Genomic DNA, 17,420 nt, shown 5'->3' with positions numbered 1-17,420 from the left:
CAGTTGTATGAGATATTTTCTTAGATTTCATTTTACCAACAGTAATTTGAATGGGTAAAAGCATCCAACTAGATATGTAGCTCTAAACTATAGAAACAGATGGTTTTGTGCCTTTTTCATGTCAGCCAAGTAAAACTATTCAATTTGCATTCATAATAAAAACATTCAAGTTATTATAACTTCCACAAACAGATGCTGCACAATTGAAAACTCGGGGTGATTTCTTAGCCTTTCGAATTCACTGAAAGTTTAATTGAGTCCCAAACTTAGCGACATCGCATTCAAGTGTTTCTGGGAGCTCAGTGTATCTCTACGAAGCACTCGTTTAAATATGAATGCACAACTTTCGAAGCTCACGTCTTGATCCGACAATACAGAGTGTCTCTATTATCTACAACAATAAGTGATTGTCGTTCTGGAGTATTATTTTGATGAAAAAAAAATACCTTGTACTTTGTTTAGCTATAGAATCACCTCTGCATAAAAAATATTTTAGTTTTTTTTTAATGTGACGTAAGTATATCTTTTTATAGCTAGAATCGTTAAAGCAGGGTGTACAAATATAGGCAGTGCCGGATTATAACCACTACTTACTATATACTAGCGTATAGTTAAAAAAAAAGTGTGTGTGTACTTGTGTATGCACGCAAGAAGTTATACTTCTTTGGCCTAACAAAGCAAAAATCCTTAAAATTATTAATAATTACGTAGGAATTAATTCCTCGTGCTATTCTACGTTTGTAGTAATAGCAATATTGTAAAAATCTTGCAACGATGGCTTTGACAAATAACGAATACGGCTGTACGGGCTTGCGCCATTTGCATATCCTAATAATCGACGAAGAATCCAAAAAAAAATACCAAATGTCGCAAACGTCAGATTATTTTAGTAACCATCTTCACCCTGTTACTTTTGTGTTACAGTGAGTCGCGCGCATCTTAAAATTTCACTCTCATATTTTTTTCATAACGCGCCCAAAGAAGTATAACTTTAAAAAGCGTGCTGGAGAAAAGATCATCTCTATGGAGATACAGTAGCCGATAATTGATTTGATAAGTCGTAAACAATCAGCCACTCTTGGCACAATCTAACGCACACATTTACAAATAAATCATCATGGAACTGCAAGAACTACACGTATGTTCTATGGTCGTATCACAACCTCTCGGAAGCCAATCGTCTGAAGGATTTTTACGAAAACAATTATTAATATTAAAACCTTGTTACCTTGTTAGCATTGAGGTTATATTTGATGACATCCTTGAATGGAGGTTTTGGGATCAATCCAAAACAAGACTGCAGTGTGTCTTCGGGTGCTCCTATACCAATGTGAGGCGGCAGACTCTAGTAGAAATTATATTTATTAGTTAGTTTATTTTTATATTTAATTATATAATATATTGACACACTTTTACACAAATTATCTTGCCACAAACTAGGTTTAGCCTGTGCTATCATTGAGTGGCAAGACAACGATATAATTAATACGATATAGTTACTTAAAGGGCATAAAAGGCATTTATTTTCCCAAAATTGATTCCTTAAGAATTATTTCTGGTGTCATTTCTAATATACTAGATACTACTTCAGCTTCGGAAACAAATGACGCTCTGACAGAGAAAGTCTCCCAGCATTGTTTTATTGCGCTCTTTTTAATAAAAAATACAATATTGTTTTGTCATTGCTATTGCTATAAAAAAATCATAACCTAGTCCCAGGCTAACCGATCATTTAGATATTCAGCTGTGGAGTAGTAGGAATTACCAAAACAACATTTAAATTTATTAATACATAATGCCTGAACAGTGGCTGGGACTTTATTATAAAAGTGTATTTACCCTTAAAGCTATTATGTATCTTATGAAGCTTCTAGAATACAAGCAATCCTTTATTTCTAGTGTTATAATAATGAAAATCAATATTAAGAGCAAAAAGGTGAAGATTTTTGTGAACGTTTATTAAATTTTCATAAATTTACTGACAATGAACATGATATTTATTTCTTTAAATTTTTCTTTGAGAGACTATCAATAACCGAACTGATGATAAACATACGTTAATACTTATAAACATCCATGACTCGGAAACAAACATCCATTCATCATATAAATGTTTGCACCTATCGAGTTTCGAACCCGGGACCTCTAGCTCAGTAAAAATATATTTCAATACAAATATTTCAGAAATGATTAATTTTCAAGAACAGCTCTTCAGAGCTTTTGAACGGTCTAACAGGGAGCGCGGTAAACGCATATAACACACATTAATTAATCATCAAAATCAAACTTGAATCACGTTTAATAAATACACCATTTTAATACAAGTTTCTTTCCATTATCTAGTTAGTTAGCGTAAGAGCTAGTTAAACTTTCTGCCACTTAAACTACCGATCGTCGGAAAATTAATTTACCTTTGGGAACTCCTTCTTCGTTTCGTGGAATACTTGAATACGTTGCGGCTGTTCAATATTCAACATTGACCTAAAAGAAAATATTTGGAACTATTATTTCTTATTTTAGGTATATTTAAAAAAATATTCAACACAGTGGAAAAAATAAATAAATTGTTTTAGTTTAAGAATTTACATGGCAACTTGATCAATTCTATTTTGTTTCCAAATTTATAGGCTTTTTAATCTTTTTAGGACCCTGGCCCATTTTATAAAATAAAAGTACTCCGTACATAATAACTAATAAGCTATCTGCTAGTTCAGGTCTTCTCCCTACCCTAGTGGAGGGGGCTCAGTGGGAGCTGACCAGTGGGAGGCTCCTTTGTACAGGATGCCGGCTAGATTATGGCTACCACAACGGCGTCTATTTCTGCCGTGAAACTGTAATGTGCAAGCATTACTGTGTTGCGCTGTAGCTAGTTAAATTACTGGGCAAATGAGACTTAACATCTTATATCTTAATGTGACGAGTGCAAATTTTAGTATGAATTTTTGGGTTTTTCAAGAATCCTGCCAATAAGAGTACCGTGTAAAGATTTATATATGCAGAAAGCTGTTCTTATGATGTCAACATCCAAAAATTCTCAATGTGCGAAATGAAAAATCTGAAAAATTATAGTGAAAATTTCAATAACAATGAATAGGCACAGACCCCCTAATATATCGTTGCAAAGATCCTGATTGGAAAAGCCTAAATTCGTTGAGTTTCTAGTTCATAGAGATAAAAAGTTATTCACGTAAAATAGAAATGAGGTTTGTTCACAAGAACGTGGTAATACTCGTAATCGCAGGAGACACGCGAGAGACGGGTCGTCACTAGTTTTTGATAACTCCATAATTTCATACCATTTTATACAAATAATAAAATTGTACCAAATATAAATGACGTAATTATTACTAACTTGTAATAATGCCTCGTGAACTTGTCGCAGTCGAAGATCAGGAATCGTCGTCCCAGCACGAAGATGGTCTCGCCGACGATCAGGTCTATCGGCGAGTAGTACTGCGTCACCTCATCGTCGGTCACCTCCAGCGCGATTGAAGGAAACGTCACTGTCATAAAAAAAAAACCATAGTAAAAAGTAACCATACTCTCTAATAAAACAAGAATAATCGAATACACGATATTTATTGCGCCACCGACGCTTTTCATTGGACTTGCCGTGAAACGCACTTTTCATGAGGCCAACATATTTTGCATTATCATTAATCATTAAAGCCAGCATGTTTTGATTGCTGTTATTTTTATTTTTGAAGCTGCGTTGAGCGCTTTTCTTGGGATTGGTATAAAATGTTAAACTCGCGTCAGGACACGTGACCTGATCGAGAATTCGTTGAAATTCGTTGAAATTATGGATGAAAGTTGATTTTTCTGAGTGATAAACAATTGTAAAATAATTGTAATAGTTCTGAAGTGTTAAATTTTTGTTGTAATATAAATTGTCATTTTTGTGTACGATAGCGCAATAAATGAATATTGTATTTAACAACATAAATGCTAGTACTTTTGTACTGATAAATAAAGCAATTCGTGTGAAATTATTCCCTAACCATTCCAAAATATTCAAAAATACACAACGTTAATGTTCAAGTTTTCAATTCTGCCGGCGCAGTACATCCTGTTATTTTTTTATTTTCTGGTAAATAAAAAAACCGAAATAATATTGGTTTAACGTGTCAGGCGAAGAAAATATTTACCGATCGTGCTCCCCGGGAAAGTCTCAAAAATTTCGGAACAAAGGCTAGCATATCGTTTTACTACTATATTATGACGTTTGTGCAGATTTAATTCATTTTGAAGAGACGAGCAGGACGTCCAGCTGATGGTAATTGATACGCCCTGCCCATTACAATGCAGTGCCGCTCAGGATTCTTGAAAAACCCCAAAACTTCTGAGCGGCACTACAACTGCCCTCGTCACCTTGAGACATAAGATGTTAAGTCTCATATGCCCAGTAATTTCACTAGCTACGGCGTCCTACAGACTGAAAGACGTGAAAGCATAATAAACAAATAAACTGACATTAGTTTATAACTAGCTGTTCCCCGCGACTTTGTCCGCGTACACATATGACTGATTACGTAGTGCTTATAAAAATCGTTGTTTATTAAAACTTTAATAAGTTTATATTAAACTAGCTGACCCGACAGCCTTCTTACTGTAAAAATAATTATGTGTCCCGAATCGAAATAAAAGCTATCCTATCTCTCAAGTTGGACTAAACTGCACTCCATGAAGTAATCCACATTATTTTCGGAGTTCACTGGAAACAAACATCAGGGGACACTGGTTTTATAATTATATATATTTTGATAGTTTTATTGCAATATTTTTCAAATAAAGGGCCAAGTGTCTAAGGAATAAAACATAGAAGACTTAATTGAAATCAATCTAGTAATAGCTTTTCCGAAATGTGCGTGTTAGAATAGCTACACGAAATAGAGGGGATATAGGGAAATAGGGAAATAGGGAATAGAAATTACAAGTAAAGCGATCCACCACAACACACGACACGCCACAAGTTAGGATATCATCCCCACCATCTGGATGTGTGGCGGTCCTCCACAGTGCGTTTTCAAGGAGCTTTCTTCCACGTACTACAAAGCTGTGGAATGAACTTCCTTGTGCGGTGTTTCCGGGACGATACGACATGGGTACCTTCAAAAAAAGCGCGTACACCTTTCTTAAAGGCCGGTAATGCTCTTGTGAATCCTCTGGTGTTGCAAGAGAATGTGGGCGGCGGTGATCACTAAACAACAGGTACGCTCGTTTGTCCTCCTATTACATAAAAATAAAATTAAAATCTTAGAAATTTTAGAAATGTCTTTATTACGTCATGACGCTACATCGGTTCGTAAAGGGGCTTTGACATGGGGTGAAGAACCGATGGTAAAATCCCAGCCCATCTTTTAAATCATATAACAACATACTGTATAAATAAGTACAACATACATCCAACAAGTTGAGGAATCTTTAATAAATTCTACTTATGTTAAAATACTAAAATAACACTTACTAGCCTCATTTAAAATTCACAAGGGGTGACGCCATTAGATTATTGCTAGACATTTGTTGGGATATATAATACCAGAACAGAAAATAGAAGAAAATAATAATTATTAGTACTTAATTCTGACGTGTCTGTTCGGTGCGGGAGCTATAAACAAAATATGACTAATGTCAAATATCGTTAGACATGCTGTACCAACCGAAACCGACTTAGGCTTAAACGTTAGGCAATCCTAGCTCGAACAGCCAATCAGGAACAAGCTCCTATTGGCTGTATTGAAATCAAATTAGCTACTTTTTAGTTTTAAGATGTCAAAACATAACTCTTTTAACTTTGAATTATGTACATCAGGTTTTATTCAGTGTTAGTTACTTCTTTAAGATTATTAAATACTAACGGCCTTACAAATAAAATTGGCATAAAGTTATAACAAAGCATAAACCAAGAATATGTAAAATGTTTACAAATAGACATTTTGCTAACGAATGGTTTGTTCGGACGTATAACGTTTCCCGCGTTTATTTGCAAGGCAGCTTGTCATTCGGAAAACTTCATAATTATCATTGTTTTGACAGTGTTGTCAACGATATTGTAAACATTTTGCATTTTCTTTGTTTATCATCAGTTATAACTTTATACCAAGTTTATTTGTAGGGCCGTAACAGGAAAGCATAATTTATATAGATATTATTTTCTATCTATTGTTATTGATAATTACAACCTTAGATAATTAATACGTCTTGATAAAGCCTCTCGCTGCAAGACAACCGATGAAAACAGGCCAGGTTTATTACTATAGTGTACGTGACAAGCTACATCTTATACTCGCGATTTGGATGTCACTTTGTGTTGGTGTTGCTCAAAATAGAGGATAACTGTCAACCTCAATTTATTTCGATGTTTCCACAGCTGTCACAATCTATCTAAACGTATAAATGATCTAGGATTACAACTTGCAACTTACTAACCTGGCCTTTCCTTCCATTTCTTCGGAACCTTCCTCTTCTTCAGCAGCAGGGGAAACGGATCTTTGCCGCCTCGATCATCGTGGAGTTCCTATTATTGAAAAATCATATTACATAGTCACATAAATATTGAAGGTACAATTTTCGGTGCCTTTTTAACATTCGTTAACCAAGGAGTAAACCATTAGTTATACTATTACTAAGACTGTTCAGTCCTCTATCTAATAGACCGCAACTGCTGAAATTCAGAAAGTATTATTTCTGTGAACATAAGGTTCGCGACGAGCAGGACGTTCAGCTGATGGTAATTGATACGCCCTGCCCATAACAAAGCAGTGCCGCTCAGGATTCTTGAGAACCCAAAAACCTTAGCGGCTCTACAATTGCGCTAGTCACCTGGAGACATAAGATGTGCAGTCTCATTGGCCCTGTAATTTCACTAGCTACGGCACCCTTCAGACCGAAACACAGTAATGTTTACACATTACTGCTTCACGGCAGAAATAGGCGCCGTTGTGGTACCCATAACCTAGCCGGCATCCTGTGCAAAGGAGCATTCCACTGGTAAAAGCTGGTGTAGATAAAGTCTTGTATGCAACTGTTGATAATTAGGTATTATTACACAACATTTGCATAAATAACTATTACATTGCTGCTCATTGACCAAGAAAATTTTAACAACTGGAGTAAATGCAGCAATGTATAAGATAGGCAGTTTTCTAGTAATTAGTGGCATGTCCCATATTTCGGATTTGTTTAAATACAACGTGATCTGTCTATATTATGTATAGGACGTTATTGTTTACATAGTATAAAATAAACAGTAATGTAATTGAAATAGTCCCCTCTTCATATTCGATAAATATTCATCGCTTTGATTTTCCGCAACCCTGATTTGTTACCAAATTAGAAGCAAACTTTACTCTGTTATCGAAAGCTCTTGGTGCTGAGAGTTTGAGAGCTATGAAAACAAGACAGGCTTTTAGTATGCTCTCTATAAATTTAATTATATTTCATTATTGAAATTAATTTTTATTCATGTTAACATAGAAGAAGAAACAAAAAGAAATCTGGAAAACCTTTTGCTGAAACGTGCAGTCTGACAGATGACGGTTAAAATCTTGTAAAAAACGGAGATATCCTAAATCATTTAAATAATAAAAATAACAAAAAATATTAAAATCGATCATAGCGTATAGTTAAAAGGAGAAATACCCGAATCTTGACAACAATAATTGTAATATATATACATATATAAAACCTAATTATTATTTTGCACGTTACATACGTACATAACTAAAATTTGATAATATATCACCGGACTCCTAAGCAGCTCAACAATTTTCGGAGCGTTTTTATTAAGATTTATTTCATTAATTTTTTTCATCATCATTTATTTCTTATATTTAATCAAGTTTTGAGAAAAGCTACCAAGCCGTCGCCTTTTATTCATATGTATGTGTATTTCATAGAAAATAAATACCTTCTTACCTTAATAGCAATCGTGTCGTCTTGCAAAAAGTACATCATCTTGTATTCCGTTAGCTCTCCGTTCTCAGAGTCCCTGTTATCCCACGCCACGTTGAAACTACAACAAAATAAATCCTTAAATCCTGAAACCTTAGATTGAGGATTGGTCTCCGCTGCGTTCCAACTAGGTACCGCACTACCTAATAACAATAGCATTTTTATTACGGCAACTACTAGATGCTTGTGTGCGTGGCATCTTGACACTCAATGACATCTTTAAAAATTTGTAACATACGCTTCGTGTTATTTTACAATGAAATTAATATAAATTAAAATACTTACTGATGATAACATTATGTGCTCCCAGTGTCTTTATTATTAGTTGTAGTATTATTTTAAGAAAGTTTAATTACGCAACCCGGCATTCTAGTTTGAATTATTTTACGCTCATTTGGACGTAGTATTAGTGACCGCACTTTGTGAGTACGCCTATCACAATAAAATATAATATATTATGCTAAATGATTGAAACTTCTTCCTGAGAAGCGCTTTTGCTCAAATACATTTGCGTTATCGCTAAAGAGAATATGATACGAAATATGTAGATAAACTTGAAGCTGGCAGGGAATACTTCGAGATGCATGGAATGTGCGAGCCAATATCTCCAAAAAAAATAATAAAAACAATATTTAGTTCTAATTTTCACCACTACGCAACTAGCGCCACTTGCGAATGCGCGCCCGTTTCTACTTTCTCAAAAAAAAAGCGACAAACAAAGTAAATACTACGTAATAAGAGGCGCGAGTAAAAAATTGAAATTCAGTTAAGTATGAAACGAGCAGTGATTTGACATAAGTTTGAAATAATTATCACATTAATAAGGCGACGAGGTATAATCCGGCTAAGTTTGATAGCGAACATTTCAACTCAAAACGTAGTGGATTTCGGCTATCTCCGGTTTTTACAAGATTATAGCCGTCATTTGTCAATGTCAATGACTGCACGTTTCATACAATCGAGTGAATCGCTTTTTGTTACAGAGCAGATTATATTCTCTTTGTTACAGAGTTTTATAATAATAGCGATATGCGGAGCATGTTAAAACATTCTTGAACTGGCCACTAATTAAAATACAAAAACCAACACCTACTTCCTCCGAACTTCAAAAGTGGAATACGTTCGACTCACGTTTGTATTTACGTATTACGTTTGTATCAGATTTTAGTTGTGATAATTTATTAAGAATGATTTTACATAAGATAACTAGCTGACCCGACAGACGTTGTTTTGTACAAAATAAATAAAATAATGTTTTTATGAATTTGTCAATAACATATTTTTCATAACATCAAGAATCATTTCGTAAAATATGCTCCCTGTTGTTATAATGAAATTGTTTCACAGCAGAACTGTCAAACCATGCGTCACTAAATTCTCATAATAAATATGTCCATTCAAACAATTAATATAGGAAATAAAAATAATTATGGGCCCCAAATCGAAATAAAAAATATCCTATCTCTCTAGCTGGACTAAACTGCACTCCATGGAGTAATCCCCATTTAAATTCGTTCAATAGTTTAGGAGTTAATTGGAAACACTGGATTTATTTAAATTAAGATTTTGCGCCTTTATTTTTTATAAATTGATTGAGGAAGTTAAAATTTGTGCTTGTATTGGCTGTATAGGCCAGTCATAGAACATCTACATACATATGAAAGTATGAAATACAATTTTGTTTAGTATTTCACAGCGGTAATGTAATATTATATCGTATACTTCGTACAACTCTGGTTGATATGATTGTTTAGCTCGAAACGGAGTCAGCTCCCGAGAGAACTTCTGTCAGTTCTAATGCAACTTTGTATTAGATTTGTCAGACGTGTACCGACAATTGAATTGTGTTACATTTCTAGGGCACATTTTGGATGCCTGTTTACTGCTTCAGTTATAAATCTTAATATATATAAATTACGTGACACGTTGTTTGTCCGCGATGGACTCCTAAACTAATGAATGGATTTAAATAGGGATTACTTCATGGAGTGCAGTTTGGTCCAACTTGAGAGATAGGATAGTTTTTATTTCGATTTGGGACCCATAATTATTTTTATTTTCAATATTTGTTTTGTATGGACATATTTTCTATGAGAGACTTTATTGGCGCACGGTTTGACAGTTCCGCTGTGAAACAATTTCATTGTAACAACAGGGAGCATTTTTTACGAAATAATTCTTGATGTTATGAAATATTATTGGCAAATTCCTATAAAACAGTATTTTATTATTATATACAGAACAATGTCTGTCGGGTCAGCTAGTATTATATATTTTTCAATTAATCTTAAACAAATCAGTTGTACATTGAGCTAGATTATGGGTACTACAACGGCGCATAGCATTACAACGCCGGACCGATTGGTGCAAGGCGCCCACCAGACCGTCCGATGGTCCGGCCGTACTAAATCCGATCATGTGTTTAGGCTATTAGCCACGTACCGCTGGCCCACACGGGCCAAATGTCTCGACACCGATCAACAAAAACATGCAGTACCTACAGAGGTCGACAGTTTTTTGCCGTCGGGGGTACCTTTTTTTTGTTGACAGTAAGGGACGAGGCGAGCAGGACGTTCAGCTGATGGTAATACGCCCTGCCCATTACAATGCAGTGCCGCCAAGGACTCTTGAGAAACCCAAAAATGAGCGGCTCTACAGTAATTGCGCTCGTCACCTTGAGACATACGATGTCAAGACTAATTTACCAGTAATTTCACTAGCTACGGCGCCCTTCAGACCGAATCACAATAATGCTTATACATAACTACTTACGGCAGAAATAGGCGCCGTTGTGGTACACATAATCTGACCGGCATCCCGTGCAAAGGAGCCTCCCACTGGTACCCCACTCCCACTAAACAATTTGCTTTTTTTCGAAGTGATACCCCTCACTTCTGGGATAACACACACAAATGAAGGCACAACCTGTGAGTTGAACAAGACACACAAGATTTTATGAAGATACGTCACTCGAACGGTTAGCTCAGTTGGGAGCGCACTCGCACGGAACGCGAGAGGTCGTGGGTTCGAGTTCCGCATCGTTCATATAATTTTGTTTTCAAATTTTATTTGTGTTCTAAACAATTTGCTATTTTTTTTAAGTAACTCACTTTTGAGATTAATTACACAAATGAACTTGAGAGTTGAACAAGACAAACAAGATTCATCATGGATACGTCACTCGAACGGTTGGCTCAGTGGAAGAGCGCTCGCACAGAACGCGACAGGTCGCAGGTTCAAGTCCCGCATCTACACTAATATATAAAGATGCAGTATTTGTTTGTTTGTTTGAACGCGCTAATCTCTGGTACTACTGGTCCGATTTGAATGATTCTTTCAGTGTTGGGTAGTCCATTTATCGAGAAAGGCTAAAGGTTTTTTTTTCAAAATTAGGGATCCGTAATAAAATTGCTATTTTGTAACACAAGGTGTAAAATCGAAAACCTATTTTTGCGTGCGCTGCAAAAACTATTGACAATAGAACAAAATGATGTACAGGCTATAATATAGGCAATATTTTATTACTTATAATACTATCGCGTGAATTATACTTTATATGGCAAAATAACGTTGGCCGGGTCAGCTAGTCGTTTATAAATTTTATTTTGTAATTTAATTTACTTAACATTCTAGTATTTGTAACCACAACTACATTACACGTAGGTAGGTACAACCTTTTAAGGGTAGATCTAACTTTGTCTTTCAACCGCGGTCCTTGTTGTTATTAATCGTTTTAAGCTAGTTATTATTACTATCTTAAACAATTACCATATTCAGAAATATTTCACCAGTGGGAGGCTCCTTTGCACAGGAGGCCGGCTAGATTATGGCTACCACAACGGCGCCTATTTCTGCCGCGAAGCAGTATTGTGTAAGCATTCCTGTTTCAGTCTGAAGGGCGCCGTAGCTAGTGAAATTACTGGGCAAATGAGACTTAACATCTTATGTCTCAAGGTGACGAGCGCAGTTGTAGTGCCGCTCAAAATTTATGGTGTTTTCCAAGAATCGTAATGGGCAGGGCGTATTAATTACCCATCAGCAGAACGTCTGGCTCGTCTCGTCCCTTATTTTCATAAAAAAAACGGAAAGTCTACTGTAACCTACTCACTATTAATTAAACACACAACACACACACACATACATACACATTTAATTTTATTTATTATTAATTGATGTGATTTGTCGAGGAATCACTGACCCCGAAGATACAGTTTTAACTAGTTTCGGTATCAGAGGTCCACCCCTTTTAATATCACTGCAAAACCGTTTTTCAATGTTATTATTATTATAACTAACCATAAAAAGATGTAATTTATTAGTTTTATATAACAAATATTGTACATTTAGTATTTTAAGTTATTTGCAAAGAGTTTAAAAAAATAGTATTATTATTACCTGAGTACTTTTCCTTCATATTCCAAGAACCTTCTCATTGTATCTACATGAAGCTTCTTCTTCTGCGGAGGCTGCACCGACTTCCATCTTTCTTTCTTTGTATAGGGATCTTCTGGTAGGTCTTCTTCTTTGGATAACTCAACCCCTTGTGACTCCAACCATTCCTGTTAATAGAAAAATCAGATTAGTAAAGTATTGTAATTGATTCGAAGGACAACGAAGTGATAAGCAGTAGTAGTGTGTTATGCCGAAAAGGACCATTCATCAATGAATTTATAAACAACACAGGTTTTCAGAATGGGCCCCTTACCGTCAATCTCAGCGTGAAAAATTAAAACTAACTATCGTTATTAAAGAAAAAAGAAAAATATGTAATAAAACTCGCGCGAAACGCGAGGGTTCGAGACCCCCATCGTTCATAAATTTTGTTTTTAAATTTCACAAAGCACTCGATCCTCGAAATTTCGAGCAGCTCTTCGTTGCACGCGGTCAAATGGTTCGAGCTGACACTGGGGTGCTGCATATGTCCCTGACCCTGCGCTTGCCTGACTTGTAGATTCGTTTGTCCTCCTTTTGCAAAAAATTAAAAAAACACTCCCAGAAATTTGTGAATATATACATTTTAGACATATTATAACACATAATAATGTGTTTATTATTCAAACAAAACAAATCTTATAACTATATTTACAATTCTACGACTACATAAAATTAAAACTATCAGTACGTGGAAGCGTACCAAGAATACTGGCAGCATTACCGCGTTGGATAGCAAGGCTGATCCGTTGACCGAAATAGCTGCCAGCGCTTGGGCTTCCAGTAGCCTTATTGAGGCGCGAAGTTAGTATTTTGAACATTCTCCGCGCCTCTGGGCCCCACGGGCCAAGTGTCTCGACACCAAACGGCACAAATATGTATGACTCACTGAGACCAACATATTTGCGACGCTTGCTGTCTTCGGCAGTCCCAGCACCAACTGACGTAACTTGGAAAATGATGTAATGATGTAAGTAAGATGATGACAAAATGTTTTTAGCTTATATCTAAACGCAAAAGTAGAGGAACCCGAAAACAGGTCGTAATCTGGTAGATTCATAATGATAAAACTAATTATGCACATTCTTGAAGATTTATCTGTGACGGCGCGCGAAACTCAATTTTACTCAATACTGGTATGTTCAATATTTTTTTCATTTGAGCTTAAGAGTCCCGGAAGGAATGATGTTTTTTATGTGTAGGAAAGTTAAAATAACGAACTTTACAAATCTGTTAAAGTACCGGTTAAGAAAAAAATGTGTTGCAGCATTTGACAATTTTTAGATGATGTCATAACTTTAACTGTTAACCGCAATCTTTGCCGGTTAAAACTATTGTTAATGTTAAATAATTTATAGTGGCAAAAGATTCATATTCGATATTGACGTGATACTTCACTTTTTAAGTTTAAGTATGCCAAGGAATACGATGCTGGATCACATTCCCCACTTTAAGTTAAAGTCAACGTTACTGTTAACGTTAAATTTGAATTAAAACTTAACTATAACAGCTAATATGATGCAACTCAGCTTTAAAGTCAAACAGTCAGTCCGTACCTAGTGTTGGCGTAGGCTCAGTGCTAGAAAATAATTATATTCTCAAGTTAGCACATTATAATATATTATGTGGACTACATACTGCTGTGCTTTATTTTTCTACATAGTCTCAATTGTAGTACACTCGTAATATAAGTGGTAAGGCTTCCGTTTAGAAATATCTTAAGTAATGATGTAATGGCGGTCAGTGTAAGCGAGCCCGCTATATTGGTAATACCGCTCTGATTTGACGAACTGAACGTATTCACAACGGGCGTTAGTGCTAGACTTGCGCAGGTGGTGAGGGAATATTTGTATATTATTTCAATTGTTGATACTTATCTTGCTCATCACGCATTGTTAGTATGGTGATAACAGCTGTGACAACAGTTAATTCAATGCGTGAATATGTTTAAGCAATAATATATGATTAATTTCAAATCTTCATTCGTCGCCTCCGTGGCGCAATTGGCTAGCGCGTTCGGCTGTTAACCGAAAGGTTGGTGGTTCGAGCCCACCCGGGGGCGGTATTTTTTATTGGTTTGTATCTCATAAAAAAGGAGTTTAAAAACGTTTTAACAAACTTCTCAACAAGTTACGACAAATTACGATTTTTTTTTTAACAAAGAAATAATTTTTAATTGTGCAATAACATTAAAAAAGCGATTTCATAAGATAAAAATTATATTTTACAGAATAATGCCTACATTATGTTATTATGTTGATATTTTTTTTTACAAAAATATTTAAAAAAAATATAATGAGATATGCAAATATTTAAAAAGCCGCGAATGTTACATATAGCTGTGACTATGAGAACAAATATCAATGTTTAACTCAAAACTAACCTCCATTGCTTCGTTTATTGGTACCTATGAGCTATGACGTCATAGTACATGACAGCTGGGCGCCAAAGTGAAAGTAGTTTAATGTGTCTGCGTCAGTCGTCTTTCTATTAAAGTTAATGCATTGCTTTGTTCTATTATTATGTACTTATATTTATTTTATAGAAACATAAAAATATTATGATATTTAAGATTTGAATGAATTTAATTTTAATTTGACGTCACCACCCCACACCCTCTTCCCATTTGTGTCGCGTTGTCTTTTATTGCGAAGTTGTTCTACTTATAGATTTATCACTTACTTGTACATCGTTAGTCTTGTGCGAAAATAGTTAAATTGTAACGCCTTACAAATTATACTAGCAAATCTCATTCCATACAAAAATGCTAAGTACACACAACAGTGACGGTCACTGGACGATATCAACGGGGTTTTATCGCAGCATACTAAAGTTCTTGTGATGCGTTATGAGTTAGATAATGAAGTGTGTCGGCTTATCCCGTCACTTTTTTTCGAAAACTCTCGCGTCTTAATACCTATTCTGTGATTCCCCAGATTGGGGCGCAACTCAAGCAATGCGAAAGAAACTATTTTTTACTGTATGTCCGTGAATATACTAGTATTTTTGACCACTGTCATTGAATATGCATGTATAAGTTAATAATGGGCGGAGATTGAGATAGTATAATACAACACCTAAGGTAATTATGGCAGCCTTCGCGACGTGTTGTTAGAGACTACAATACCATCGTACGCGATTGCTTTTTTTTAAATATAAGGGACGAGACGAACAGGACGTTCAGCTAATAGTAATTGATACGCCCTGCCCACTACAAACCAATGCCGCTCAGGATTCTTGTAAAACCTCAAAAATTCTGAGCGACACTACAATTGCGCTCGTCACCTTGAGACATATGATGTTAAGTCTCAATTTCAATTCACAAACTACGGCGCCCGAAACATAATGTTGTTTACACACTTACACATTATTATTGCTACACGGCAGAAATAGGCGCCGTTATGATATCCATAATCTAGCCGGCATCCTGTGCCAAGGAGCCTCTCACTGGTAATTGTATACCTGGGCATTAACACCAATCACCGCTCTTAAATATCCGCTCAAAACTTATGAATATTGTTAACTTTGTAATACTCGCCAGAGCGCCTTGACCAGCTGCAAGTACCGTTAGAACGTCGACAACTTGCCGAGAGCACGCACAAGGTTACACTCGCATTCACAGTTACTCCGCAGCCGGGCAGCTATCAACCTAACTTTAAACGAGAAATAATTCATCAAAAATGTCCGACATCAGTATCATATCACTGTCGAATCCTGTTTTGCAATCGTACATAGTGCATTCTATAATATTGGCCCTAAAATTACTATCCGTGAGTACACTCACAACGCTGACAAGGCAGTATCTGAAAGTTTTCTCGAATACCGAAGACGCGAAGTTCTTTAAAGGAAACGTGAAATTCGATGATCCGATTGTGGAAAGAACAAGAAGAGCTCATCTCAACGACTTGGAGAATATCCCCGCGTTCTGGATTATCGCAGCGTTTTACGTTACGACAAATCCGACAGCTTTGTTGGCTGTCATGTTGTTTCGAGTGTATACAGTGTGCCGTATTGTACATACATTAGTTTACGCGTTGTTTTCGTGCCCTCAACCAATCCGCGCAATCGCTTACGCTATCCCTTATCTTATCAAATGGTACATGGGACTCCAAGTTGTGTTATACTATATCACTTCTATATGATAATATTTGATAATTTTATGTTTTACCTACCGATTATCAGCATTTTTTACTGTAAGTAGTTTTTATTTTAATAAACTCATTATTTTTTTAGTAACGACTTTTATTTTGGTGCTTTCTTGAAAGTGTAGAATATTAACTAAGTAAAACATAACACGAAAATCAGTTTTTCAACTTAAAAAAGCCCCAACATAACATATTACTTAGTATTAAAAATAACAACAAGTTCAAATTAAGTTTTATCCTCGACCTGCTTTATCCAGGTACGCTGACATAAATAGTCAACTATATTTAGAAATAATAAAAAACCAGGGTGCCATAAGCTATCTTTTACACATAAGCCACAAAATAAATGGTATTCAATAACAAAAATAAAATAAAATTTGAAATTTCATAATGTTTAAACAAATAAATTATATCAACAATGTACACTATAAACACATTGACCTTTTCACTAAATCCATTCACTTATAGATTAAGATATACACAGCACTAATGTTACTATAATGCACAATACGTCAGCTGTTTAGCTACAGATATACTGCTTTAAGTATTTCAGTGACGAAAACTCACAAGATTTCACCCATCCAAAAAGTGTCTGACTAGAATATATATTTATATTTATTTCTCAATTATTTATTTATCACGTGCGCCAGTCATGAGCATATTGGTGACGCAAACTCTAAAATAAGATTTTCCCCTACCAAAAACTGCCCAACGCGACCAAAGAAGTTTTCACTTCAAAAATATACTATACGTTGCTGTAAACAAGGGACACAATCCGAAAAAACTCATACTCGTACATCCAAAAGGTGGAGACCAGCGCTAGCCCTACGGAAACATTAGTGGGCATTTTTGCATACAAACGTTCTCGTCTCTTTTCTCCTTGGTTTCCTC

General features: G+C 35.5%; 1 protein-coding gene and 1 non-coding gene across 2 annotated transcripts in view; one reads left to right on the top strand and one right to left on the bottom strand.

Annotated features, from left to right (window-relative positions):
* LOC126971157 (EF-hand domain-containing protein 1-like) overlaps positions 1 to 17,420 on the bottom strand; it is a 70,011-nt gene that overhangs the window by 14,952 nt on the left and 37,639 nt on the right. The window contains exons 5-10 of the mRNA XM_050817310.1: positions 12,349 to 12,512; positions 7,918 to 8,014; positions 6,430 to 6,517; positions 3,353 to 3,503; positions 2,412 to 2,481; positions 1,229 to 1,345 (exon numbers count right to left, since the gene is read on the bottom strand). Coding sequence (XP_050673267.1) covers positions 1,229 to 1,345; positions 2,412 to 2,481; positions 3,353 to 3,503; positions 6,430 to 6,517; positions 7,918 to 8,014; positions 12,349 to 12,512 — 687 coding nt within the window. The remainder of the gene's footprint in view (positions 1 to 1,228; positions 1,346 to 2,411; positions 2,482 to 3,352; positions 3,504 to 6,429; positions 6,518 to 7,917; positions 8,015 to 12,348; positions 12,513 to 17,420) is intronic.
* Trnan-guu (transfer RNA asparagine (anticodon GUU)) lies at positions 14,373 to 14,446 on the top strand. Its single transcript has one exon. It is a non-coding gene; the product is annotated as a tRNA-Asn (tRNA).

The sequence above is a fragment of the Leptidea sinapis genome, chromosome 23 (assembly GCF_905404315.1).
Source record: "Leptidea sinapis chromosome 23, ilLepSina1.1, whole genome shotgun sequence".
Taxonomy (NCBI): Eukaryota; Metazoa; Arthropoda; class Insecta; order Lepidoptera; family Pieridae; genus Leptidea; species Leptidea sinapis.
Note: the sequence above shows the minus strand (reverse complement) of the source record. Positions and strands in the feature narration are given on the sequence as shown.